Raw genomic sequence first — 26,429 nt, forward strand, 5'->3', positions numbered from 1 at the left:
CGATGGACCACAGGGTGATGAGCACAAAGCAGATGAGGCAGAACAGCAGGACTGCCATGATGTAGCCCGCGGTGACCATCAGAAAGAGGCAGATGCAGCCAATACCACAGGAGCTAATGAGTTTCTTCAGCCATAGGCAATGCTGGTGAAACTGGTGCGGCACAGGGGTGTTAGCGGAGGTGGGGGACTCACAGGCCCTGTGCATCCCACAGCTGTGGCTGCCCTCTGCACTGTGCTGCACATGGGGGCTGTGTGTGCATGGAGGGGGTGTTGTGCTTGTGCAAGGCAGGGGTGAATGTGTTTGTGTGCACAAGGGATGTGCAAGGGATGTCTGAGGGCACAGGGCTGGGTGTGCAGCGTGCCTGATGTATGGACAGGGGTATAGGGGAAACATGGAGAGCTGTGCATGCTGGGTACATTGTATAGGGCTAGGTGTAGGGTGTAGGGGCTGCAGAAAGTAGGGCTGAGTGTGCAAGGTGTAATATATATGGATGGGTGTAGGGCTGAGCACGCAAGCTGCGTGCAGTGTGCAGCATGCAGTGTGCCAGGTTAGGTGTGGGAACACAGTATATAGGGCAGGATGAGGCGGTATGTGGTGTGTAGGGACAGGTGTACGGGGCTTAGTTATGGGGCTGAGGGATGGGGTGGGTAGAACCTGGTGTCCGCATCACTTCAGGCATACACAGAGCCCCAAGGCTCCATGTCCCTCACCTCCATGGAGCAGTTGCAGCAGGGATAGCAGGGGATGTGTGGCCAGCAGTGACGGTGGCACCTGTGCAGGCAGTGCTGTCTCACTGTGCTGCAGAGCCCCTGCTTCAGCCTGTCCTCCCGTTGCTGCAGGACACACATGGGGAGACTGTGTCCCCATGGGGCCACCCTGCCATGAGGCAGCCCCTGCTCCCCTGCCAGCCCACGAGGCTGGAGGAGTCCTAGGTTGACTCTGCGGGGCAGGACCAAGTTAGTCAGAGACAGGAGGAGGAGGATGGAAGCGTGAAGTGCAGAGCCAGCTGTGGCACCTGCAGGCAAGGGTACAGGGGAGCTGGGGCTAGGGGTGGTAGAATGGGCAGAGTCTTGGGGTGCTGAGACCCAGGGGTTGCTGGAGCAGGGGGTGGTGGGGAAGAGGACACAGATCCAGGCTGTTCTAGCATCTTGAGGACACTGGAGCCAAACAGCAGCTCTGCTTCTCCACATCCCCAGGGGGGTCTGGGGTGACTTACAGGAGGGAGGCCAGCAAGCTCAGGTAGATGAGGGGTGCTGAATCAAAGCAGGGTGAGAAACTCCATGATGGGATGGGTGGCTGTGGAGCCCTGGCCTCACGAGATGGATCCAACCACAGCAAAACATCACCCCATTCCATTCCCATGGCAACTGCAGGATCCTCCTCCTCCCCCCCATCCTATTCCCAAGGCAACTGCAGCATCCCATGCCAGGGTGCAGGGGACCCATTTGGGGTGCAGCTGCCACTCTGGCTTCCTCAGGAGCCCACTGTCAAAAGGGCAAAGGGTTGGGGCTCTAAGGTCCCCAGGGGGGCTAGTATAAACCAGCCCCCATTTTCCTTGGGGTACTGGGAGGACACCAAGAGCCATGGACACCCCTAAGACCCATGAGGATGCAGGGATCCATCTAGGACAAAGATACACCGCTCCCCAAGCCTAACGCCCCAGTGTGCCCCCTCCACCCCACATTGCCTTCTCACACCCGCCCTGCTCCAGTCTCAGGGCCTGGGCGCTGATCCGGGCCAGCCCTGCCCTCTAGTGCCGTGGGACTGCTCTCAGCAGGGCTCAGTCAGCGCTGCAGAGCGCTGTGAGCTGAGCCATTGCCAACGGCTCACACAGACACAGCGCTGTGCGGGGCCCGGCAGGCTCCACCGCCCCGCACCATCACCTCCCCCCAGCCGGTGCATCCGGATCCCATGTGGCACCATGAGCCCGTGTCCATGCTGCCCGAGGAGTGCACACAGGCAGGGTCACCACAGCAGGGTGCCCGGTGCCCCGGGGACGCGCAGGCGCGCTGGCAGGGGGTGATGTCCGCCTGTCGCGGGTGGCCGGGTCGGTAACCGAGCGGCCGAGGGCACGGCAATGGGCGCGGGCTGCGGCGGAGGCTGCTGGTTAAACTGGAACGAGGAGCGGCGTCCTCCCCGCGGTCCCTGCCCTGGGACTCTGACCCCGAGGCGAGCGGTGCTGGGACGGAGCTGCGGAGGAGCAGAGCGGGATGGACACCGCCATGGAGCTGGCAGACGACCCTAGGTGGGTGCCGGGACCCCCGCGCCGCTTTGCGGCCTGGCATATCCAGCTTTCTGGGGGAGGGTTTGGGTTATTCACTCTATAAAGGCACGGAGGGGCTGGTGGGTGGGGTGGGGTGAGGCGAGGCGAGCCAGCCAGGGGACCTGCGGGGACCCTGCGGGGCTGGGTCCATGCGGGTCTCCCCTTCCTCCCCGCAGGTTCCCCCGCCCACTGGTGGAGATGCTGATGAGGAACTTCAGCGTGCCGGCAGCATGCTTCTCCCTGCCTCCCACCTCCCGGCACCTGCTGCAGCGTAGGTCTGGGGACGGGGGGAGCCCTCCTCTTGACAGTGGCAGAACAGGGCAGGGAAGGAGGAAGCAGGGAGCAGCCCTGAGGAAGGGGGAGGCAGTAGGGTGCTGCCAGGGCCTTAGCCTCCCACCCCATAGCCCTCCCTGCAGGGATGGGGGCAGCACACATGGGAGCAGTGGGGCAGAAGCACCAGCTCCAGAATGGCCAGAAGGATGCAGCAAGGGGCTTCCCAAACCTGTGGAGTGGTTGATCATGCAGCAGTAGTGGCCCCAGGGGGACTGGAGCAGACAGAGCTGGTTTCATCCCTCCCCTGCAGAGCTGGACATGGCCCAACTCGCCATCATGGGTCTTGCCACTATCATGACACTGCTGTCGGTCGCAATCTTTGTGGAAGAGGTTTTCTACCTCATGCGCAAGATCCGCTGCCCCATCAAGATGAAGACCCTCTGCTGGAGCAGCTCAGCCCCTACGGTGAGCTGAGGAGTGACGGTGGTGGGGACATCACCCAGGGGGCCAGGGACACCCAAGGGCTGCCAGCCCACAGGAGTGGGGAGCAGCAGTGTGCCAAGCTTGTGTCTGCCCCAGGTTGTGTCTGTGGTCAGCTGCTTCGGGCTGTGGATCCCACGCTCCATGATGGTGGTGGAGATGGCTACCACAGCGTGAGTATCACCTACCCCCGAGCAGTGGCACCAGCAAGCCCACAGGGCTTGACTTGCCTTCCTCCTCCTCCTTCACAGGTACTTTGCTGCCTGCTTCTACCTCCTGATGCTGGTCATGGTCGAGGGCTTCGGGGGGAAGGAGGCAGTGCTCAGCACTCTGAAGGATGTGCCCATGGTTGTCAGCACTGGGCCCTGCTGCTGCTGCTGCCCCTGCCTGCCCCGAATCACCATGAGCAGGTCAGGGAGAGCTGGGGTAACCCCCTGCCCCTGGAGAGGGCTTTCACACCCTGCTACTGCTGGGGGGGAAAGAGAAGCCCCTGGGTCAGGGCTTGGGGACCTCAGGGTGCTAATGGTCTCTCTTGCTGTGCCAGGAGAAAGCTTAAACTGCTGATGCTGGGGACTTTCCAGTACGCCTTCTGCAGGGCAGTTGGTGTCTTCCTGGGGCTGGTGCTGGCCACCGATGGGAACTACAACCCTGCTGATGTGAGTGCCAGTTCAGAGAGGAGGGCAGGGTGACACCCTGATGGAGAACCTCCACCAGCCCTTGCCTTGCCCAGCAGCTCTTTCAGCCCAGGTGTGTTTCTGTGTGTGTCCCCCCCCCCCAGATCTCAGCGGAGAGCGTGGCCCTCTGGATCAACACCGTGGTTGGTGCCTCCACACTCTTTGGGCTGTGGGCCCTGGGCATCCTCTTCCGGCAGGCACGGCTGCACCTGACCGAGCAGAACATCAAGGCCAAGTTTGCCTGTTTTCAGGTGAGCTCCCATCCTGCCAGGCTTCATGCAAGCATGAAGGGCATAGGGAGGAGATGGGGCGGGCTGTTGGAGAGTGGGGAAGGTGAAGGGCAGGAGCCTGGCAGTAGTGCAGCCTGCACTACCTCACGTGTTGGTGGTTGTAGATCCTTCTCCTCCTGACGGCACTGCAGCCTGCCATCTTCAGCATCCTGGCCAACAACGGCAGCATCGCCTGCTCGCCACCCTTCTCCTCCAAGGCCAGGTCGCAGCGTAAGTTGGGAGATGGGGGAGCAGTGGTACGTGCTCCTGGCTGAGCCCCTCCATTGCACATGGGGAATGGGCATGGTGGATGAAGGCGGCTTCAAACAACCCTTCTTTTCCAGAGATGAACGCGCAGCTGCTGATCCCACAAACCTTCATCTTGGCAGTGGTGACGCGGATATACTATCGTAAACAGGATGATAAGCCAGGCTATCAGCCTGTCCACTTCACGCCCACAGGCACGAGCACCAAGGCGTGAGCAGGAAGGAGCAACTGGGGTGCCAAGGGGCAGTATGAGGCGAGGGGCTGTTCTGCCTGTACAATCATCTCCTCATCCTCCAACCCTGGGGAGCTACTGGCAGCAGAGGAGGCACAGGGGAGAAGAACATCCTGGCATGGGGTGAAAGGGTCCAAAACCTGTAAGCCACGAGCCAAAGGGATCTGTGAAGCCACCTCCAGCCTGGGGGTCTCTTATCTGGCACTGAATAAAGATAAGTTTGTACTGAGGCTTGCACTGGTGAGTGGGCTCAGACTGTCTCCTGCCCAGGCTGGCTGGGAGATGATTCCACACAGAGAGAAGACAGAGCCCAGACCAGGACAGCTATGGCACGGGGCTGTCACAGGGTGCTCAGCACCTGGCTTCAACACTGACCTCTGGGTGCTGCTTGCTGGGGTCCAAGGCACTGCCAGGGCAGCAACATTTTCTCCTGAGACCTCTGGTTGGGTCTGGCCTGTTCCTGAGAGCACAGTGGGAGCATCCACATCTGCCAGCCTGGGGCCAGGCAAAGGAAGAAGCCTTGAAGCACCTTTGTAATACAGGCTATTAGTTAATGCTACCTTAACCAGCCTTGTCCAGGATGTGCTTTGGTAGCAGTATCTGCTCTACACTTAGAACAGAGGTGGAGCTGGACATGAGGAGGAATGATGGCTTCCAGAAACCACTAGGTAATCTTTTGACCTGCAATGAAACACCTTCTCACTCAAGCCATTGCTCAAGACAGCAGGTAAGGAGGCCACAACAGGAGCTGGCAGTGTTAGGATGGCAGAAGGAATCTAGCACACAGTGAGTAAAATGACTTGGCATTTATTTGGCTAAACATAAAAGCCAAACACCCAACTCAAGAACAAGCTAGTAAGATACATAGTGTGCACAGAGGTCCATATGGAGAAACCACCACAGCAAACACTGACTGGAAAGAACCAGCTTAAAGGAACTGCTGCTGTGGGGCTGAGGTGACAGCAGGACTGGGTGATGCAGCATAGCTGGAAGTGGGCAGCAGATGCCAGATCATCTGTACTAAGACCAGAGCCTGCTGCAGGGCACTACCAAAGCTTCCCCTGAACTGCATCCCGGTGTCCTCCCACTGTAATGCCTCTGGCCAGCGAAACCCCTTGGGGAAGCAGTCAAAAAGACCAAGATCCCAACTTCTATGTAATTGATTCATTTTGGGGAAAAAGCAGGTTTTTGTCCCATGAGAAGGGGGGAAAAGTGACTCAGAGCTTTTTGCAGGTGGCAGTGTTCAAAGCGAAACTGCTCACCTGTAAGATGCACTGGTGTTTTGTTATGAGACTGCCAAATTTGACAGTCTCCAGGCAACAGCACATGGCCTTTACCAACACGACTTTCTAGGCATCAGCAGAAGCACTGGGACCAAGCAATCTCATGGCTTTGCCAAAGATGCAACACACAGGGAAGAGCAAAATATGGGACTTGTTTCCCTCAATCAGGCAACCAGACCCAGCTCCTTACCTGAGGCAGGTAGGAAACCCAACCCACACCTTTACACCAGGGAGACCTTGGCAGCAAGAAGCTCACCCTGAGGACGAGGGGCAAAACACGGGGTCAGTCCCACCAAAGTCGCCACTACTGCCAGGTGTACTTGGTGCTCTAGCACCTGCCTCTGGTTACAAGAGCCAGGCTGCACAATAAAGTCCTCCATAAAAGGCACAAAATCATTTCAGTACATGTGTGTGCCATACTTTTCCCAAGAGGTTAAAGACCTACAGCTCTAATCATTATGCTGTTAAAGTGCCATGCTCTTCATTTCTTGCTTCTACCAGCATCCTTGGCACCTTCCAGCTTTGCCCTGCTGCTGTTCTTTGCCATCAGAAAATCCTCTCCCAGAGGCTGGCTGCTGGTGCCAACAGCCTCACCCCCACATCTGTACAGGAACTGAGGTAGGGCTGTCTTGCAGAAGTCAATGCCTCTGGATTTAGCAGCATCAAACTCAATGCATTCGTCAATGCATACTAGTAAAGATTTATTTTTCCACTCTACCTCTTGACTCCACAGTCAATTCCAGCATGCCTCTTCCGGGTGCTTCTTCTGAGGAGTGGGATGAGTTAAGGGTGTGCAGGACAGCCCTGGGAAGCAGCACTGGGTACATCTGTGGATAACAGGATATTCTGGAGAACTTGGCTCATGTGTTTTGCCCAAAGACCAAGCTCTGTCCTGTTCCTCAGAAGACAGGGCAGTGCTGGAGATGAGGCTGGTCCAGCAATCCATAAGGAAACAAAAAAATACAAAGGGAAAAAAAAAAGAAAGACTAATCTGGGATTTGAGGTTCCAATTTAATTTAAGTGCAAGGAGGAAGCAGGGATTATTGGTTACAAGAAACAGCTCTGTTATTCCAAGCTACATGTAAAAACCATAGCTGGCTTCTTACCAAGTACCCCAGGTTTTGCAGAGAGACTGGGAAATATATTAAGGTCTCTGCAGAACAAGTCATCACCCAAAACACCACTGTTATCTGAATTTACAGAACACTGTTGCATAACTTGTGTTTAAAACAGTAGTAAGGCTCTAGAGCAGTCTGGCCTTTGTGATCTGGCTTGGGAAAGCAACACAACACCCATACTGAGGGACGGGTAAGGAACGGAAGGCAGGGAAGATGAGGGAAAAGAGAGTGTAGGTGATATAAAGCAAGTGCTCTACCACTCATAAACAAGAGGATTCACAACTGACTTGTACCAAGTGGCAATTATTTGCTCCTTAATAGCAAAAAAATCCATAGCAGCCAACCACGCTCCCAGAGCCGTGCACATCCCTGCTGTGAGAGGTCCGAAGTGGCAGATAAGAATCCCCAAAATACCCTTCCAGATACCAGCTCTGGCCTCAACAGAAGCACAGAGTCTCTGCCAAGCCCTCTGGGCAGCATGACAAAGGATCAGCAAGATGAAAGCTGGAAAGAAGCGGCAGCCTGCTCCCACCACAGGGCCACTGCATCCCTGGAAGCATCGCATTGTGCACAGCATGTGGCAGCACTTGACGGTTTGCCTCCTTGCACCACTGCTTTGCAAGTGCCATATCCCACTCGAAAAACTTCCCTGAAGTGCTCCTGACCAGCTCTGAGCTGTCCTGTACTCCCAGCATTGCAGGATACAGGCAACTCTGCCCAGCAGCTCCACCCAGAGACAATGGATATCACAGGCAAACCCGAACAGAAAAGGAAGCAGGAGCTTTGCAGCTACGTGACAGCAAGTCCAGTTCCTCCAGTGCTTGCCTCAAGGCCAGAGTACACTGACCTGCTCTGTGCACAGGCATGCAGCATGGGGAGGGCAACTGCTCGTGGGGACTCGCAGGCCACAAAGCTGCACCATGCATAACCTGCACCATGGTTTCAAACAAGCAGATTACATATTTAAACTGTTAAAAAGCTGCGGCTCTCTTGATGCTCTTTCTGGCCTTCCCCAAGGAGCGGAGTAAGCAGGCACTGATTTGTGCATTTATTACGCAAGCCAGGTAACCGTCACACGGGACCGCGACCCTTCACTGGGGTAAAACATGCCCTTCATCTGTCCAGCTGCACACGCCAACATGGGCAGCAAACTGGCTGTACGCATTCATGTTCTGTCCTCATAGCAGCAACTTCATGGCACCAGTGTAAAGGACTGCTCCAGCCCTTAGAGCACAGCAACTGAAACACAAACACGCACAGGGCACAGTCTTGAGGTGCTGTTTGGACAGACAGTAAAACTTATTACACACCAGAGACTGGGACAAGGAACTTCCCAAAGGAGTACACACATTCATTTCCTACCTGGGCTCTCACACACCTGAGGAAACACGCAGACAGCAAGTGCCCTGAAGCAAAGATTCATTCTCTTCTCTCCAACAGCAACTGAGGGCTGAATTTTAGCTCAAGAGTTAGCAGTCTTGTTAAGATTAGCTGGAAAGGCCTTTCCCCTGCAGCCCTGTACAGTTTGGAGCTGCAAATGCTGTGTGCTTATGGGGTGTGCAACTCTATGGTGCTGCGAGTTCCTCCAGGGTGTAACTCCTGTGTGCTAAGCTGGCAGCTCCCTGCTCAGCACATCCTCATTATGACATTCTGGGAAGCTCAGCTAAGGGGCACATGAGCACTACAGCATCTGCTGGATATATTCCTATGGGCTTCAGTGCAGCAGAAATGTTTCTATTTCCGAGAGGCCTCTTTACACGACTACCTCCTGCATGCTCTCAAGGTCATGCTGATTGAGGGGGCTTTCATTTGGCAGTGGCACAGATACTGCCTGGGGGTGGGGGGGAATAAGACAGAGGAACTGAAGCAAAGAAGAGACACATGGGTCTTCCCATTCTCCCTCTTGCCTGGAGGTTTAACAAGGGAAAAGAAACCAAAACAAAAGCCACGCTTGAGTGCTATCTTTCCGCTTTAAAAGTATTTTCTAAAATATAAAAACGATCTTCCCCCTGGAAACTACTAGAATGTAAACAATAAAAAGGGGATTTGGGGAGGAGAAGGAAGTTTGAATGTGCTTCCAGGCAGCAGCCCTTGCTAAGAGCAACAGGTGCCTCCAATGCACTGTGCTCACCATCAGCCCTGTTCCTATGGCTCTCTCGCTCATTTAGAGTTCCCCAGTGGGTTCAGACTTAGGATGCGGCGGTTAGCGGTTCACAGCGAATCCTGGCTGGTAGCTTAATCCTCTTCATCCTCACTGATGTCATAGGTGACCGCAGACTCATTCCTGGAGCGGTTGGCTGGTGAGGAGGGAGGAGTCTTGGTTGAAAAAGGCCAGCGGAAGGAGGGAGATGGGGAGCGGTCGTGCGTGGGGCTACTGCTGGGACTCTGCTTTGGGCTAATGGCCTGCAGCATCCGGCCCTTGCCCTCCTTCAGCATGTGTTTCTAGTGACAGAAGCAGGGATATAGTTAGCATGACTCAAACAGCAATGGAAATAGACGCTACCTACAGCTTGTGCAGCATTTTGGGTTGACGCATACCTTCAGTGCTTCATACAAGAGCAGAAAAAGCCCAAGCATTGCTCCAGACTTCAGAAACCATATATAGTGTAATCATCACCAATCTTCTAGCACTTCTAACATGAAGTGCCTGTAATATTTACCCAGCTGTACAGGAGAGTCTGGCATAAAAAAGTAGCTTTAGACTCATCCTAGACCAATGACAAAGTGACCACCAATCTCTTGGCTGCTCAGTGGCCCGTAGGACACAAGCTGGAGTTTACAGGCTAGCTTGTGGGATACAGGGACTTTTTGTATTACAATTGTAACTGGCATTACCCAATTGGAAAAGGTGAAGGCTCCCTGTAAACAGACTGCCAAAGCCTGGGACAAGCTGTTTGCAGACTGGCAGCACACTGAGCACTGCAACAAACTGTGAACCTTTGTTTGCAGACCTTGGGCTCCGCAAGCCCTGTAATAACTGACAAGCTCTCCAAAATCCCCTTTTCCCAGAGCAGCTCCTTACCAATGCACCTTCTGGACCAAACATCTCCAGGAAATTGCCAATGAACTCCCGGGACTTCTCTTCCCACTTCTGAATGAGATCAATACTCTTCTCCTCCACTTTCTGGACGAATTCCTTTGACTTCTCCTCTACGTCCTTCACCCTCTTTTTCACCTTATCCACACGCTCCTGGAGGTGATATTTCTTCTCCTGTACAGTAAGTGTTGGATCAGAATACAGCTCAGCAGATCTGAGGGAGTGGTGACCACCTCTGCTCTGTGTTATTACACTGAACTGCTGCTTAAGACTCAGCATCTCCATTAGTCTTGTGACACTTCTTCACCTCAGTGACACTTCTTCCCTAGACTAAATGGCAAACATAGCGGGGCTGTGAGATGCTTTGTGAGAGGTACACACTGAGACTAAATCCAGAGATTAGCACTATCTAATAGGAGTACATGGAAGAGGGAAATATTTATACAATATACCGATTAGACTCAAGTGACCTGCTGTAGGTCTTTCTGCATATGATGATGGCACAAGTGTTTTTACTGGGTGTTTTTAAACAGAGGCAGGGTTACATGCCAAAGAGAGGCCAAGCAGCCATTATCTCTCCTGTTTTGTTTTTGTATTTGATTGTTGTTTTTTTTAAAAGGCATAGTATCTGAATGATAAAAATAAAACCCCAAAAACATTTACTACTTTACATCCAACATCAGAGTGCCTTCTACTTTGTATTCTTTGTATATTGAGGACTAGAGCTGCTCAGCACAGGATCAGAGGATATCCTTCTCCCCTACCCAAGCACTGCAGCTCCTGAAAGAGCTCCAGGAAGGGAATAGTACAGCTAGGATGGGACCAGATTTCATCCTAACAAATGACTCTACCTTAGGAAGGTGGGAGAGAGATGACACACAGCAGCTGCTGCCAAGAACAACGCACGCTTCATTCAACTCAAGAAAACACATATTTCACCACGCACCCTGTCTCCAGCTCTTTCAACAGGTAAAACATCACACAGACATTTCTGACAATGGAGCAGTATTAGCAAAACCCCAGTTCCTCTGGGTGGGTCCCTGAGGCAGTTCCAGGGGCAGAAGTCATCTTAATTTCTACTCCACAGACACTGGTTTGGTGCATCTGTTTAGCTCTGCATATTGTCCCTTTACTGGCAAGTGTCAGGATTGTGATACCACTAAACAGACTCTACATCTCCACACTCTCTAAGATTCTGCTTCACGCAGCTTGTGGTGAGAGACACTGCAACTCACGTTTATGAAGCTGACATTGAGTTCTTTAGCTGTGTAACCCCGCTGCAGGTTCCGTCTGGCATAAACATCATAGTCCCGCACGATCCTGGTGATGATATCAGATGTTGAGATCCCCTCAGTCCTCTGAGTTGGCGCAAACATACCTAAAGTTGGGGAACAGGACCCAGGACAGCTGTAGCAAGACACATGGCAAAAGAGCTGCTGCCACCTCTATTAGAGAATAATCTCTCCTATCAAGAGCTCACTTCCTAACTGTTCTCACACCACCACATCTTTGCCCTTGAATGCACAATACTGGGGTCTTTCTTTCTGGGACTATGAGGAAGACCTAAGTAAGATCAAAGCATCTCAAAACCCTGTCAAAATACCATGTCTTCTAATGAAAGGCTTTTCATATTAGCAGGTTTAAAAACTCCTAACTATAATCCACGGCATATGGAACATGGAACAGTCACCTATGAAGTAGGGCCCAAAGCTGGGCTTCTTCCCACCCTCCCGGGTGGACCTTGTTCTCAGGAGAGCACTGCCACTTTCCCAGGCATATTCCTGCCATATAGGGGCATAGAAGAGACTACAGCAGACCTTTGACAGAAAGCCCTGGAGAATCTGGCCCAGACCCACCTGCTTCTTTTATATGCTTATAAACATCATCACTGCCAGCAGAAGAATAGGGGATGTCATCGTGTGCAACAAAGTCGATCTGAAAGTTAAGAAAGCAACATTTTATCCTGCTTTCTGCCAAAGGATGGTAACTTTTTGCTCAACACCTCAATGCAGGGGTGTGACAGAGAATAGCAAGGTGCTTTCCTGTGTTAAAAAGCAACACAGAGCAGCCCCAAGTTCTCAATGGTAATTGCATACCAATTGTAAGCACACACCAGACACGAAAGGCTGGGACTAAGGACACAGCTGTTTTAAGCTCCACAGAGAAATGGCTTGTTAATGCTAAGAAGGTTAAAAAACTAAGCAAACTTCCCTGGAGACTCCTTCATGCCACAAAGCAGTTCAACAGATGTTACAGACTCTTTTCACTTTATCTTACTGACTGATAAAAGACTCTCAATACAGCTTGCTTGGTTTCCTGCTGCAGGGAAGCTGATGTAAATCCGAGTTGCTCCTGCTGTGAGAAGAGTTGGACCAGACACTCTTCAGAAATATCTCTACCTTATTTTAACACTACCTGTCAGCTCAGCAGATGCTTCTATGCTTTCAAGAAGCCCACTTGATTCCCATAACCCCGTTAGTTCCCTATTTAAGGATTCCAACAGAAACAGGTTGCTCAGGCAGAGGTCACCCCCATGGATAAATTCTTGCTATAAACAGCCAGCACAGAGGCTAATCAAAATACAGAACAGATCAGATGTCACAAATTACCCTGTGCTCTGCCAGGAACTCGGGGGTAAGCGTCCATGGCGCATTTCTCACCACTTCATCCACATAGCGACAGTGCTGCACAGCGTCATACCGCTCATTTTCATTCATTACTGTGAAGCCCTTGAAGTTATGGGTTAGCTCGTCACTGCAGACTGAAGAAACAGGCAGAGAAGAGTGAGCCTGAAGTACTTACCCCAGTGCTTTACTGTAAAAAGACCTTGCGCATACTCCTGCTACACCAGGCAATGCCAGCCTGGTTTTGGCAGGTTGATGGAGTGCGCTGGCAGTTTCAAACCCAGCCACAAAGCACCAAAACCAGTGAGCAGTGCAGGGAACTTAGCTCCTGAGCAGTTCTAGGAAGGCTGTTTGGGGTATTTCTGCCCAAGCTGAATTTTCCTACATGCAAAGCCCTCAAGGTCTGTAGAACTCTTAGCTAATACAGAAGACAACTCTCCTGTATGAAATGACACCTGGGGGCCTATTGGGCAGAAATCTGCTTTTTAACCTGTGGATGTCTCAGGCTTGGAAACTGAAGCCCATGAATAAAGCCCACTGCCAAAGCGTCTGATTTCATAAAATGCCACACCACAGTCTCAGTCTTGGAAAGTTGTATTAAAACAAAGGGTGAGCTCACAGCAAATCAAGTTAGCTTACTTATGTTCTATGAGAAATTAAAAGTAAAACCCCTTAAAAAACTGCAATGTAAGACATTGAAGAGGGAGTTTTATTTGGTTATCAGACTCAAAAGTAAACAAGGCATTAGCAGTCTCACTGGCATTGGATGTATTTATGCTCTGGACAAACAGATGATAAAGAGCGGGTGAGATTGCTCCCAGCTTGGAGCTAACGTCCACTGGGCTGTTGCCTCTTGTCTCAGTTCCTAGTTCAAGGGGAGCAGTTCATTGCCCTCCACCTCCTCACCAGTCTCCCAAAGGCAGAGAACATGGTTACACACCTTGCTACATTAGAATATTAATAGTTTGATCCTGTTTGAGGTACACCACTTATGTACATGGGGATATCTTTCCATCTGCAAGATTTCTAAGCTCAGTGCATTTTGTAGGTTGTATCGACTATCTCAGCTCTACTCCCTCCCTTCCCCTTCCAGACACTACTACAGCATGCACAAAAAATGCAGAAGTACCACTATAAAAATGCCCTCAGCAGTGAGTGGTAAGGAAACAAACCACGCAAAGATGTTATGATCACGCTATTGCAGGATCAGGGTTTCAATTTGCTTCAGGAAGCTAACAGTTGTTGAGAAAAGCAGTTAAAGGTATTCTCAACTCTGATACTTTAACGTCATTAGGTATCCTGACCAGAGGTCACCTCCTGATAGACAACACACAGTCTTTAAGTGAAGTCATGGGCACAGAGGCCAGTATACTACAGCAGCCAGAAAAAAAGTTTCTCTTTTCCTTGTTATATTCCTGAAGGAGGCCTGGCTGAAACACCTCTTCCAGATCCCCTCAGGCAGTCAAGCAGGATATTCCTGGCAGCATATAAAGACCTTTGAACAGACAAAGTAGGGAACTTTTATTTGGAGAAATGGGGCCTCACTGTCTTCCATGGCCATGTGCCCAGAAAACCGTGATCTCCAAGCTCCTAGTGGGACCTGTTAGGGTTTAGCCACAAAAATCCCCAGCAAAGAGCTGGAGTGGGGAAGTGACATACACCATGATACAGGCAACACAAAGCTCAACCAGCCATGGAGGGACTGCTAGTCATTCTTTAGCTGTCTAATTCAAGAGGCAGATGCTCAATTGTCCCTAATATATTTTGATACTCGGATGTGCAATTCACCAGTATCTGTCACAGTGTGATCAAAGAAATCTTTTCCTTACCCACTCATTTTGTACAGGATATCTTTCTGTGGACATACCCAACTCTCAACATATTGCAGTAAGACTCCAACAACATGGCTGCACTGAGAGCTGCTTTCTGGCCAGTGAGGCCATAAAGACAAAAACTCTACTATGCCATCTGCATAACCACAGATGGAGGTAAACCGTACTATGACAGCCAAAGTCAACAAGGTCACTCCTTACCTCCAACAATGAGGTATGTGTTTGGGAAGAGGTTCTTTGCTTGCATCAAGGCCCGGGCATGTCCAGAGTGAAACAAATCAAATATTCCATCGGCATAAACTCTGACAGGGCGATCCACTGTGCCAAAGGGACAGAGAGACATTTATGAAGATTCCTGCTTGCAGAAGCAGCTGCTGCTCATGGCCACATTTGGGGACCTTCTAAAACTCCTGGGGATGTTGCAGAAAAGTGGTAGAATGCAGAGCTGTGGCCAGGAAAAGTCTGTAAAGAGCAATGGCTGGCACTCTGCCTTTCCACATGTAAACAATCACATCTCAGTTGACATACAACCATGTTCAAAGACAGACTCAAAGCCTACCACATATTCACTGAACCAAGTTCAAGGGAGACCAAGTGAAAGCAAACCCTGAACATCTCCATCCTATGGAAATCTAAGCACAGCATTAATTTTTTGCACACCAGGGAGCTACCAGAGAGGAACTGGCCCAAATGTTCCCCCCTGGCAGTCAGGATAACATCTCAAGAACAGTTCAGCTTTCTCCTCTGCAGCCACTGCTGCAGCTACCAGTCTGGCTGGTGGACCAGGTTGCTCTAAATCCCCACCACTATCATCAGCTTCCTCAGACCATCAAGTGTAAGCTCAACCCAAAAACTCAGCCTGACTACTTAAGGAAAACACAAAAGTAAGGTTGTTAAGCTCAAGCTAAACAGATGAGTCACTCTGAGGACAGCCTCTTTCGATCCCTTTTCAGCAAATCCACCTCACTAAAGATGCCAGGAGGCTTTGGAGAGCCAAGGATCTGGAGATGAGAGACTGCAAAAGCCTTCTATATGCCAGGAGGAGGCTGGTCCTGGCAGGCCTTTATGAAAGTAAAATAATGTTCTGTAAACTGGCAGGCACATACTTCTCTTTTCCTCCATACCTGCAGCTGCTACAGTTCCTGAGCACAGGCGTAAATGGCAACAAGGAAGTGTGCAGTGTATTTTAGTTTTAGCAGGCAGGAGAGCCACCACTACTGAAATCAGAGACCTTAGGCTGGCTCTGAAGATTTTCAGCCGGGAAATAAATGTGCATTGGATTTCCAGAACCTCTGCAAGAAACCACTGCCAGGTCTCATCAGCAGTCAGGTAGGTAGTACAGCATTTTTATTGTCTCTGTAGACACAACAGAGAGGCCAAATAACACAGTACTGTCTGCACTTTCTGACAGGAGGGCAGCCATTCTTCAGGAGTCAGCTCTGCCTCTGCCTTCCTTTTAGACTTGCAAAGAGAACAGCTGCTCCCAGCCTGGTTTAGAGAATAAAAGGATAGGTTCTTGTTCTGGGGCTGGCCTACTGTGTTTAAGGACACTGACTTTAATTCAAAGCCAGCCTACAATGGAACATTCTGGAAAAAAGGCGTATGTTAGTTTTGTCTACCCTTTTCGAGTTTCAGAAAAGATGACTTTTAAAGTGCTTAACTTTAAGCTGCGTCAAAGTAATACAGAAAAGTGTTCAGCTCTGATATGATTCTGTAGCTGCCAGTGGCACAGAAGAGCTAAACCACAAAAACCTGTTTGCATCAGTCTTACTGGTGAAGGTATGGCTCCTCACACACGAGCTCCAATTTCAGCAGTACTGGCAGACCAATTTCACATGGGGACAGCTACCTCATCACCAAAGCATTAACTAAATCACTGACCAGAAAGCTGGTCTGACACACAGGTTGGTTTGGTCTCAGAGATATCACAATCATACCTGCATCCACCTCCAACATTTACACAATTCCCTTCCAGTCTGTTTTTCTGCTTTTTTACTTACAAGGCGTCCCTCTCATTGCTTCTTCATATGTTACTCTGATGTATGGCTTGCTGTAATCGATTTCCACTTCATCTGAGAACGGAGCCGGTTCCCTCAGTCCCTAAATAGCCAGAGAAGGTTACATGTGAGAATGCAAAGGTGAATGCAGTATGTAGCAGCAGCACTGCCACTGCAGTGTCCTAATCACCAAGTGACTTGCTATGTCTCACCGTGCACAATTCAAACACATGTACTAAAAGACTATTGGTGTTAAACCTCGAAACACCCCTGCAGGATGATCAGCCTGAGTTTAGAGAGAAACAGAGAGAGAGAAAAGTGAAGTTAAGATGGCAGTCACACTGGACCCAAGAAAACAGAAGGCTCAGATCTGCAGCTGGTAAACCAGACAAACACCAGTTCACAGCAGCGTAAGCCAAGCTTCATCAAACCTCACTGTAGCAGCGACAGCTATGCCAACCCAGGCAAGACCATCACTTTGCTGTGCCTGAGTGCTTGTGCTGTGATGTACAAACTGTAACAGCTCCTCGATTTGATTATATGAACAAGCAGAAGAGCAATACCAACAGCAGCACTAATTCCCAGGGAACATGTGTATCATCACCCATTTCTGAGCCATACACAGTGAGAGACTGACCTCAATCTGTGGCATCTAAAACTGCTGCAGCTATCTACAACTGTGGATACTACAACTGAGTATCTACAACTGATGCAGGAAAACTCTTCTAATCTGCTAGCTTGTTCAATCAGCAGCTGGAGTCCAGGTATAATTTCTGGTCTCCTCTGAAGGAAAACATCTGCCCCTCCCATAACAGAACAAACAGTCCCATTTCCTTCTAGCCAGAAGGTATGGGGCAGCAATGGATGTCTTTTTCTCAAGCCAGAAGACTAGGAAACTAGCTTGCAGATCATTACAATGACACCTACAAGCTGCAAAAAGCTAATGAGCCATTTCCTCTCTGACCTCCTGTCCCATTGCAGCATCCTGCCATGGTGCTCAGCACGACTACAACCAGAATGACCACTGCTATTACTGCTAATGTCATTCCTCATTAGAGTGCTCAAAGTGAAGCTCACAGGAAAGCAACCACTGACCACTACATTCAAGCAAACTGATACTGCTGAAAATCTCCTGTAATTTACCGAGGCTCTAGTACCCGCATTTCATGCAGCACCTCCTCTACTAGGATCTTTACCGTTAGGTAATGCCTGCCATGTGTCTGCTTTCATCACTGCCATCATATCTGGGACTTGTGAATAAAACAGATTCTTCGCATTTGGTTGGCACATACCTGGTATGAAACCAGGAATAAAAGCATAAAAACCCAAAATCCCCACCAAAATTATCAGATGATCACAGAGAAATGTCCTCAAAAGGCCCTGCCAGAGTCTTGCCTTCCTCCACAGCACCTGCAAGGGCCAGGACTCAACTTGATGTGCACAACAGGACAGGCTTATGCGTCAGCAGGCTTGCTACCACCATCTGCTGCTGAGCCCCGCTGCTCCAGGAGAACACTCTGCTAGCCAGCTGTTGAGCTGGGAGTGGTAAAGGCTTCAAGGTAATGTCACAGTTAGGTGAAACCATTACTCTTGCTATGATAAATAAATCTTACATGAAAGAAAGAACAAAATAATCTTTCCTCAGGAGGTCTGCACTAGCAGAAAGTTTAGAAAGTGGCTAGATACTATTTACTGTGTGCTGTTCATGGACAGATGCTTTCTTTCTAACACAGGACAGACACCAACTTGAAGAACAAGTAATTCCCACGGAACAACCTGCACACTTCTCCTTCCTTGATCAAATACATGCACTGGGTTCTGACAACAGTTAAGGATATTATGGCTCTGAGAGAGAAGTCATGCAACAACTCGAGCCTCCTTTCCCAATGCTTGCCTCCCCAGTTCTCAATGTTGGTGCTGCTCTTGCTTTGCTGCCACCTGCCAAAAGCTCTGGGACAGGACTGAAGTACTCCTGAGAAGAGCAAAACATTGTTATCAAAGAGGAAAGCTGGAACACATCACCCTGTTTTGCCAAGGACTACGACCCCAGTGTGACGTGGCAGGGATGGTAGCTGGCTTTAGACATAGATAAGGTGAGAGCAATTGGAGCACACATGATACAGAGGACAGATCCAGGAACAGGGCAGAAAAGAGCTGTAAAAAGTCTATCATCACAATATTGTGGCAAGGACAACTTAAAGTCAGTGCTAACTGGCACAGACCCCTTTTAGAAGAGACCCCAGTGGCTTTAGCTTGCTAAAGCTGTCCCAAGGTTGATCTAGACAAATAAATTTTCCTGAATGCCCTCAAAATACCAGCAACATAAATGCAGTCTCCTGCCAGACCAAGAGCAGTTATCTTCTGGGTGTTTCAGAGCGTGAACTCAATAGACTGCTTCTGTAGGTGCTTACAGACACTCAGACAGTTCTCTGACTTGAACAATACTGCTTTCTGCAAGGTGCATGGGTTGTTACATACTTGTTTGGAGCATTTCTCCCTCCTGCTGTGTCACTTAAGAAAACCCACTTGTGAGAAATGAATGCTTACTTCTCCATGAATATCTATATTCATGCCTGTTCAGGTTCAGCTTAAGTGAGTATAAACAAGCTAGACACACCAGAAAAGCAGCTTAGTGACACTTTCCTTAGGCCTAATTTAAGCCCACATTGTAAGTATGTTATTAATATGAACAAAGGAGGACTTTAAACTGGCTTTGCAAGAAGGATAGCTACTGTCATTTGCTTCTCTCCTACCCCCTGCAGAAAAACCATCACATTTATCTTTCTGCTGTTACAGGGCAATGTCCTAATCGTGCAGGCACCTAAAGCTCCTATCTCCGCTTACTTACGAGTGAGCGCCGGGACATTTTTGGAGGGATTCCATCCAGCTCTGTTGCCCCATTGGGGCCAGATCCATCTTTTCTTCTCTTACGGGAATTCAGCCTGGAGGAGGTCGGCGGCTCCATCTTGCCAAGCACAGCCAGTAAGAACTGGAACAAAATGAAGGAGAGAGGGAGAAAAAATAGTAAAAATAAGTCTCAGCTCTTCCAAAGCAGAATCAGTCGACAGCAGGCACAGTGTACAGAAGGTCAGCGCAAAGACACAGCCACCTAACAAGGGGCTCAGCCAGTTGTATTTGGCATCAGCTGCCAAGGCTTGACAAACAGTGCCTGGTGGGAATACTGAATCATTTAATGCAACTTGGAGCTGTTCTGCGGAGAGAAGTGTGCAGCAGCCAGCTGGCTGGAGAGAAACTCGAATAAGAGTTTCAATGCAAATTATAAATCATTACTACAGTGCTAATTATACTATTTTAGCATCTCAAAAGCAACCTAAGGATTAAGGCATGCCTAGTCTGTATTCAGCCCTCCCCTAGCTCTCATTTTGATGAATACAAACACTCTTCTAACCTTCTGTGTCCCCTACCCACCCATCAAGACAGTTGGTGGGTGTGCTGCATCCCTGCACAGTCCTGATGGGAGGAAGAAGCAGGTTTAAGCAGCAGGGTAAGGGCAAGGGAAGGGGTGCAACCCATGCTCATAACTTCAATAACTACCCAGCTTGCTGTTTGCTTTTTTGCTTGTGTAAGACCACGCTGCAGCTCCCCAGTGAGAATGGCTCACCTTGGGATGGCTGCCACTGTGCTGCCCTCTTGTCCCCTGTGCAGTGGTGACTCAGCTGATGGTGAAGCAGATGCTGATACCACATGAGGGGCACACTTACTGCTGGCACTTTATGTACCAGGTTGTAATTAGCAGTGGTTCAGTTGAACTGCTTCTGTGATGAACCAACAGACCACCAGTTTGGGATAATCGTGACAGCTATCTGTGCTTCTGAGCTGGAGTCATTGCACCTTCCCAAAAGGGCCCTGGAGCATTAGGAAGCCCAGCACTCCATGCAGCTGAAGCAAAACTCAGGATTTATAGAAAGACATGGCAGCAAACATTCCCTTTTCAGTTGCTGCAGGAGTTAGAAATGGGTGCTACATTTTCAAAGTTTATAACTAAAGAGCAGCATTATCTTTGTGGCTCACTTGAAGTATGGAGCTCTCCGGCAGCAACTGGCAGTTCTGACCTGTTCCTGAGAGCAGCGTGACCCCTTTGCCCAGGAATGATGCTTACGTGTGTGCCTCAACACCCTAATAATAAGAGCCGTGTGGAATTTAAAACGTCTCCCCACCCATATGCAGTGGGTGTTCTGGAACACGTTAGGTGGGGCAAGTAGGAGGTATAAGACAGGGCAATGTCCCTCTGAACACCACCCTTCTCCTCAGCAGAGCGTTACTGCTGAGCATTCCTGCTTGGGACAAGCTGGAACTGTCCTCAGTAAGGTCAACTGAGCAAAGCTCTACCGTTCAGCAACCAAGAAAGGTAGGCTTTGTGAAAGAGAGCTGTTAAGAAGCAGATTTAGTGATCAGACTTACTCAAGTGCAAATTACTCCAGGTTAAGGAATGTTCCTAAGTACAGAGTCAAATGCAGTTTAGTAACACGTGAACATACCAATCTCCCCACCATCAAGTAGATGATACCTTAGGAACAGTGTTAGGACCAGACACAACTGAACTAGTTTTGGGGTAAATACATCTAAGTATCCCAGACAGCTCTGCTAGACCTAGCACAATGCACTGAGAACAGGAAAAGAGAATCTTAGGTGAATGGGAAGCCAAAACAATACTGGGGAGAAAACAAAAATACTTCACAAACGCTTAACTTTCAGGCAAGATTTGTGCTATAAATGCAGCAGCTTCCAGAGTGCCTCTGTGAAAACAAAGGGTATGAAACAAGCAATTCCTAGGTTTTGCAAAGTGCCATTCTCGCAAGCACACTCTGTATCAGTTGTTTACTTCACCACCATGGTCCTAGCAGAAACCATCTAGCTCACAAAAAGCAGCAGGCCTCTGTCTCTGGTTCAAGAAACCCCAGCGTTTATGGAAACAGTGGGGAGAAACAGCAGCAGATTTTGTTGTTAGTTGGTCAAAGTAATTTCACTGTGCTTCAAGTCACCTTTTGGCCTCTGAACACTTGCTTTCCTTCCCTTTGGAGAGAATTAAAAGGTCTGTTGAAGTGCTGAACACATTTAATCAGAACCACTGTCCATCAGAACACTAAAAAGCCCTGGCAGAAGCTCTGGTGCTGAAGCACAGACATAGCAGCCTCCATGTGCGAACAGGTGAAGCTCTTCCTGGATTAGCTTGGCATATCAGAGCAACCAGACCTCCCTGCACACAACTACATTGTACTGAGTTATTGCCAGCATCTTGCTGCTGGGTGCAGAGCTCACAGCCAAAGCAAGTTACAGCACAGGGCAACACCATGCTTTATGCTGATGTACAGCACCACTGTCCGAGCCCAGGAAAGATCTCCAACAGCTTCTTCCCACACCCAACTAGTTTCTCTCCACCCTAATTCACCTTTGCAGTTCTCACGGTATACCTCGTCAAATGATGACAAGCAATAGTTTAAGTTAATGGATTTTCTTTGTATCAAATAAATGGCAGTGGTCAGACAGCACCAACCACCCAGCACCAGCAACACCTGATGTACCAAAGGAGAAACCTGCTTCGAGGATGGAGCAAATATGCTCTGCTCTGATCTTACAGGCTAGATGTTACTGAAGGAGCCTCTGAGGTGTCTGGAGAGCTGGGCTGGGCATCTCATGAGTGACACAGCTCTGCTAATTGCTCAAATTAATGCAGAAATTAAACAATTTTATCATTCCTCTTTAAATGAGAGCTTTAAAACTATCCTGTGGTTAGCATGTTAGCCCTCTCAGCACCAAACCTGTCTTCATTAAAAACCGGGAACACATTGTTTTTAAAAATAAACCATACCTTGATGCTACAAAGCTATTAATCTTGGAATGTTTCATTTTGGCCAAGAGACTAAAATAGCAGCCCAAACACTTACTAACAATGGGATGCAACATCTGTAGCTGAGCTTAACGCATGAGCACACAGCTCTGCTTCCCTAAATGCACAAAACACTGACTGTTCTAAAATTAATTACATTTACAGCAGATGGGAAGGAGGAAGAGAAGGTAACTCTCAAAGCTCATTCTGAAAAAAAGCCAAGACAAACCCCAGGCATAACCAGAAGAAAGAGCCCTGCTATAAAATATTAACATCGTTCTATTTTGTTTAAGGCATCACCCTCCTGCATTACTGAATACCAGAAACTGCTTGTGAGGAGCAAGGCTGGAAGGGCTCCACTCGGGAAAGCCACAAGCAAATCTCTGCAGCACTTGACAAAACACAGGGGTTTGCTTCTGAAACTTCTTTGGTGTATACCCTGTGTCAAAGCAGGGCCTTGCACCACCTCAAGATGCCAGCTAGCTCACCTCAAGAGAGTTGTATCAGCTCCCCGAGGCCCAGCCGACTGCCAGATGGGAGGAGTTGCTCTCCCTGTCAAGGAGTCAGAGTCCCACTGAAATGCAGCCACTTCTGCAAGGAAAGAAAGGACAAGCATTGGTTACCACAAAGGAAAAAAAAATAATAGGGAAAAGCAGGGAAAGAATTTACAGCTCCTCTAGGGTGAGTTAACTACATCAGCATCTGAGCTGGAATTTAACAACAACACTGCAATTAACACCGCTGGCAGATGGAAAAGGTCAGAGTAGGTGTGGCAAACCTTCTTGTTCACCAAAGCCTTATCTCGCTGTCTGCATCTTCATGGACAGTTTTGTTTAGCTTTGGAGGTGTCAGAGAACTGTGTGCCTTGCACTACATTGGAGAAACAGATAATTCCTGCATACTTTTGCACCCTAACCACACTGATGACGTGAGGACCCAGCCCATATGCATTCTTTGTGTTCTCAGGTCCCAAGGAATTTATTGAAGAATATTATCTGCAAATCTACATGCAGTAGTTGAGATTTCTTCTGCCACTGCTTTTCACTTGCAGATTTACATGCCAAGGCAAAAACAATCCTGCTACTTAAATTCTAAAGCCTGTGCAAAACAAGACCTGGCTGCAACAATTCCGTAAACACTCTGGCTCAAGGCTGCTGCATTTCCCACCCCAATCCAAGTCAGCACAAGACTGGCAAGCTGGACCTCCAAGGCCCCTTGACACCCACAGTTCCCAGGCTCTCCTATCGTCCCTCTGAACTTGGAAGGTGTTGGCACATCAGATGTGACTGTCATGTGCTGCTTTGCCTACAAGATCACTCCACTTTACAGGAGCAAGCTATTTCTCTTCTGCTGACTCATCTGCAGGCAAATACTACTAAACTTTGCACTTTGCCAGCTGTCTGGCAGAGAATTGCCTTGACACATGGGGAGCACGAAAGTGAGAGCTTCAGGGAAAAGGAGCAAGTCCTGTCGCTCAGGCAATTCCCCTGACAGGCTGTATAGTACCAAAATGACCCTGCATTCCTCCATAAAGTGGAGAAGAGAATCCCTTTCCCTTTGTTCTCTCCCACCTCCCACCCCAAGTTTACGATTAACTTACTGGTGTGTATCCCTGTAGAGGTCTGCTGTAGACAGAAAGACTCAGAAGAGGTTAATGACAGAAGACTCATCACAGATTTCTCTTCAACTCGTGCTTAAAAATCTTGCCCAATCTCCAAGGCAACTTCATTCCCAGCCCAAGCTTGCCAGGCCCAGCTCTGCCCCAATCTTCAGAGTAGTAATATCTGCTTAAAAACTGAGTGCTAATGGCTGTGTCCCAGCCTGCATCTGCTCTACCTACACAGCCTAAGTCCTCAAGCCCCTTTCTATAAAGGTTACTGCAGGATCTGGTAGGCAGATTCCTGTCTACAGTTATAACATAGGCTGCTTCAGCTACTCTGGCTGAGCAAAAGCATCTATCTTGCAGCATATTAATAGCCACATGAACATAGAAAAGGGATTCTAGTTCAGCCAGTGCCTTACACCGGTATACAATGGCATCCAGGCACATATCTTTGCTATACTCGCTAAAACAAACCCCCAAGCCTTGCATCCTCTCCTGATGCAGGCAGGTTGATAATATCTTTTCAAGCAGAGAGATCTGGTACCTACGTCCTGCAGTTGGTGAAAAGATGCTGCTGTTCACCAACAAAGTTCCCAATGGCTTAAGACAATTCTAATCCCACAGCTGAAAACAGTGCAGCACGACCACCTAGGCAGAGCTGCTACGAAATACACACACAAAAGAGAACCTTGTGGCAAGACCTTCTTCATGAATTTGCAGCCATTCTGGGTATAAGATAACCTGAGGCACTGAGTGTCCCAGCATGTGACAAAGCCTCTGCTGTGGCTAGCAAAGAAGCAAGAGGAGGGTTTATGCAGAGTATCAGAGAGGATTCAGAGCCTACCCAGTACAGGGATGATTGGTAATTCTGTACTGACTTTTGCATCAGTTTTTTGTGTTGAGTTGCATCTATGATTTGTTTTTTGGGTTTAACGGAGCCTTTTGTGATTTCAGGAAGCAAACTCCTTTAGTAAGCTTACACATTAATACCAAGCCCTTGCTCCAACAATTATTTTTTGTGGCTCACCCTACAGTAATTTCAAGATAATTATAATCTAGATCTTGAACCAGGAAACTTCCAAGTCATACACTGAAATAATTCTGTAAGTACAGCAAATTCCTTCAGGAAATAAAGCACAGGTGTTTGTCATCTTAATTTCAAAGCAAATACAGTGGCTGTGCTCAGGTCCGGGCGTCCTGCAGATAGAAACCCAGCAGTACTTGCTTCTGACCACACGCTGGCCTCACACTATGGACCTGGTGCTGTAAACGCACAGCGTGGGAACGGAGGAGAGAAGACCACCTGCAGCATCCTGCCCCTCCCTCCACAGCGCACAAGGGCCGCTGAGGAGCATGGCAGCTCTCAGAATTCCAGCAGACTTTAATTACAAAACCATTAATCAGTGCAGCCAGGACTCCGGTGGACACAAAAAAAGGGAGTTAGAGAGGACGTGTGCTTGCGCAGCAGCTCGGTCACACCTTCCCTCTCCGCAGCCAGGGCCACCTCTTTGTCATTCTGCTCCTCCCTCCCCAGCACAGCCCCTTGGCTTCATCCCAGGGGATGTCCCCCCCAGTCTGCCGCTCCCCGAGCACTGTGTCCGGGTTCCAGACTCTCCCTAAGCTCCCTCCAAGGAGAAGCGGCGCACCACGACCCGCCCCAGCAGACACTGCCCCCAAAGCCAAACACCCCACGTCCCTACCAAGCAGCACCTCCCAGAGCCCCCTTGCCCTACAGCTAGCCCAGGCAGGGCTGCCCCATGCCTAGCCACTAAGCTGGAAACACGTCCCCACTGACCCTGCAGGGCACAGACAGGCACCCCCCACCTGCCTCCAGCCCCCATGACGGGCACTCCTCTGGTCCCACAGCAAGCACCCTGTCCCCCGCGCTCCCCCCCCAGCGACAGACCCTGCAGCCACCCCAGAGCCCCCGGGCCCGCTACATGCCACCGGTGCATACAGTCCCGGCCGCCGCCACCTACCAGCGAGCCACCGTCCGCACGCTCCGCCGCTGTACGGCCAAGCAAGGCCCGGCCCGGCCCGGCCCGGCCGCCGGAGCCGCTCACGGCGCCGGCCCCGCCCAGCTCCCGCCAACGCCAACGGGGCTGCGGGTGGAGCCGCTGCGTGTCGGCCCGGGGCAGCAGGAAGGGACCGGCCGCGCTCCGGGAAGCCGCACCGGGGGAAACTGCGCCTGGAACCTCCGTTCCGGCTCACAACACCACCCCCCCCCACCCCGGCGCTGGCCTCGTCCGTGTCGGATGCCCCAGGCTCGCACCGGGGGCCAGGAGCGGAGAAGGGCCAGCGGAGATTTGCTGCTGCCACCCACAGCCTCGCCCCGCGGCCCTTCATGTGCCCAATGTAAATTCTGGGGATCGTGAAAGGAGGGAGCAAAGCACCCCTAGAGCAGCCCGAACTGCTCTGGGCCATGGTGGTATCGTATAAGCATCCCCTATTTCCCACCAGCGAAAAAGGAGAGGAAGCCACGTTCAAACAAACATCACCGAAAAAGAGGACTATGCTGCCTCCAGTGTTGGAGTGAAAGAGTGGTTCTAAAAGGTGCATCGTAGCTTGTTACTCCCCTGCTTCCCAAGCTGCGTGGGTAGAGCGCGTTTTGGGCCCAACAATCAGTAA

The 26,429-nt window shown here is 50.0% G+C and overlaps 2 protein-coding genes across 5 annotated transcripts; one reads left to right on the forward strand and one right to left on the reverse strand.

Moving 5' to 3' along the window:
- The first annotated feature begins 2,002 nt into the window (after positions 1-2,002).
- SLC51A (solute carrier family 51 member A) lies at positions 2,003-4,684 on the forward strand. The gene is made up of 9 exons (XM_061348825.1): positions 2,003-2,246; positions 2,441-2,535; positions 2,848-3,002; positions 3,117-3,190; positions 3,269-3,427; positions 3,562-3,673; positions 3,796-3,942; positions 4,086-4,191; positions 4,305-4,684. Exons 1-9 carry the CDS (start codon positions 2,212-2,214, stop codon positions 4,439-4,441), a joined length of 1,020 nt encoding a protein of 339 aa, XP_061204809.1. The 5' UTR covers positions 2,003-2,211; the 3' UTR covers positions 4,442-4,684.
- Positions 4,685-8,264: 3,580 nt separating this feature from the next.
- On the reverse strand, positions 8,265-25,915 carry PCYT1A (phosphate cytidylyltransferase 1A, choline). Of its 4 annotated transcripts, none has more exons than XM_061348831.1 (11): positions 25,781-25,915; positions 23,799-23,820; positions 22,687-22,789; positions 19,199-19,339; positions 16,354-16,453; positions 14,555-14,671; positions 12,507-12,658; positions 11,754-11,832; positions 11,133-11,275; positions 9,883-10,071; positions 8,265-9,302 (listed from the first exon to the last, which is right to left on the reverse strand). In XM_061348831.1, the coding sequence occupies exons 4-11, from the start codon at positions 19,313-19,315 to the stop codon at positions 9,096-9,098; spliced, it is 1,104 nt and encodes a 367-aa protein (XP_061204815.1). In that variant the 5' UTR covers positions 19,316-19,339; positions 22,687-22,789; positions 23,799-23,820; positions 25,781-25,915; the 3' UTR covers positions 8,265-9,095. The 4 variants fall into 4 exon arrangements, with proteins under 4 accessions (XP_061204815.1, XP_061204813.1, XP_061204811.1 ...); XM_061348829.1 differs by having other exon boundaries at positions 23,799-23,965; XM_061348827.1 differs by having other exon boundaries at positions 23,799-23,982.
- Positions 25,916-26,429: the final 514 nt, after the last annotated feature.

The sequence above is a fragment of the Neopsephotus bourkii genome, unplaced genomic scaffold (genome assembly GCF_033783945.1).
Source record: "Neopsephotus bourkii isolate Nb327-2 ecotype Australia unplaced genomic scaffold, CSIRO-AGI_Nbou_v1 NB_369, whole genome shotgun sequence".
In the NCBI taxonomy this organism is placed as follows: Eukaryota; Metazoa; Chordata; class Aves; order Psittaciformes; family Psittacidae; genus Neopsephotus; species Neopsephotus bourkii.

Excerpts from the sequence above, each read along its gene's own strand:
- SLC51A (XM_061348825.1), top strand. The coding sequence starts at position 2,212 with ATGGACACCGCCATGGAGCTGGCAGACGACCCTAG. Across the intron at positions 2,247-2,440 it reads GAGCTGGCAGACGACCCTAG|GTTCCCCCGCCCACTGGTGG; the intron begins GTGGGTGCCGGG and ends TCCTCCCCGCAG. Across the intron at positions 3,674-3,795 it reads GGAACTACAACCCTGCTGAT|ATCTCAGCGGAGAGCGTGGC; the intron begins GTGAGTGCCAGT and ends CCCCCCCCCCAG.
- PCYT1A (XM_061348830.1), bottom strand. The coding sequence starts at position 19,315 with ATGGAGCCGCCGACCTCCTCCAGGCTGAATTCCCGTAAGAGAAGAAAA. Across the intron at positions 16,454-19,198 it reads AAATGTCCCGGCGCTCACTC|GGACTGAGGGAACCGGCTCC; the intron begins GTAAGTAAGCGG and ends CTGGCTATTTAG. Across the intron at positions 14,672-16,353 it reads AGCAATGAGAGGGACGCCTT|TGGATCGCCCTGTCAGAGTT; the intron begins GTAAGTAAAAAA and ends CCTTTGGCACAG.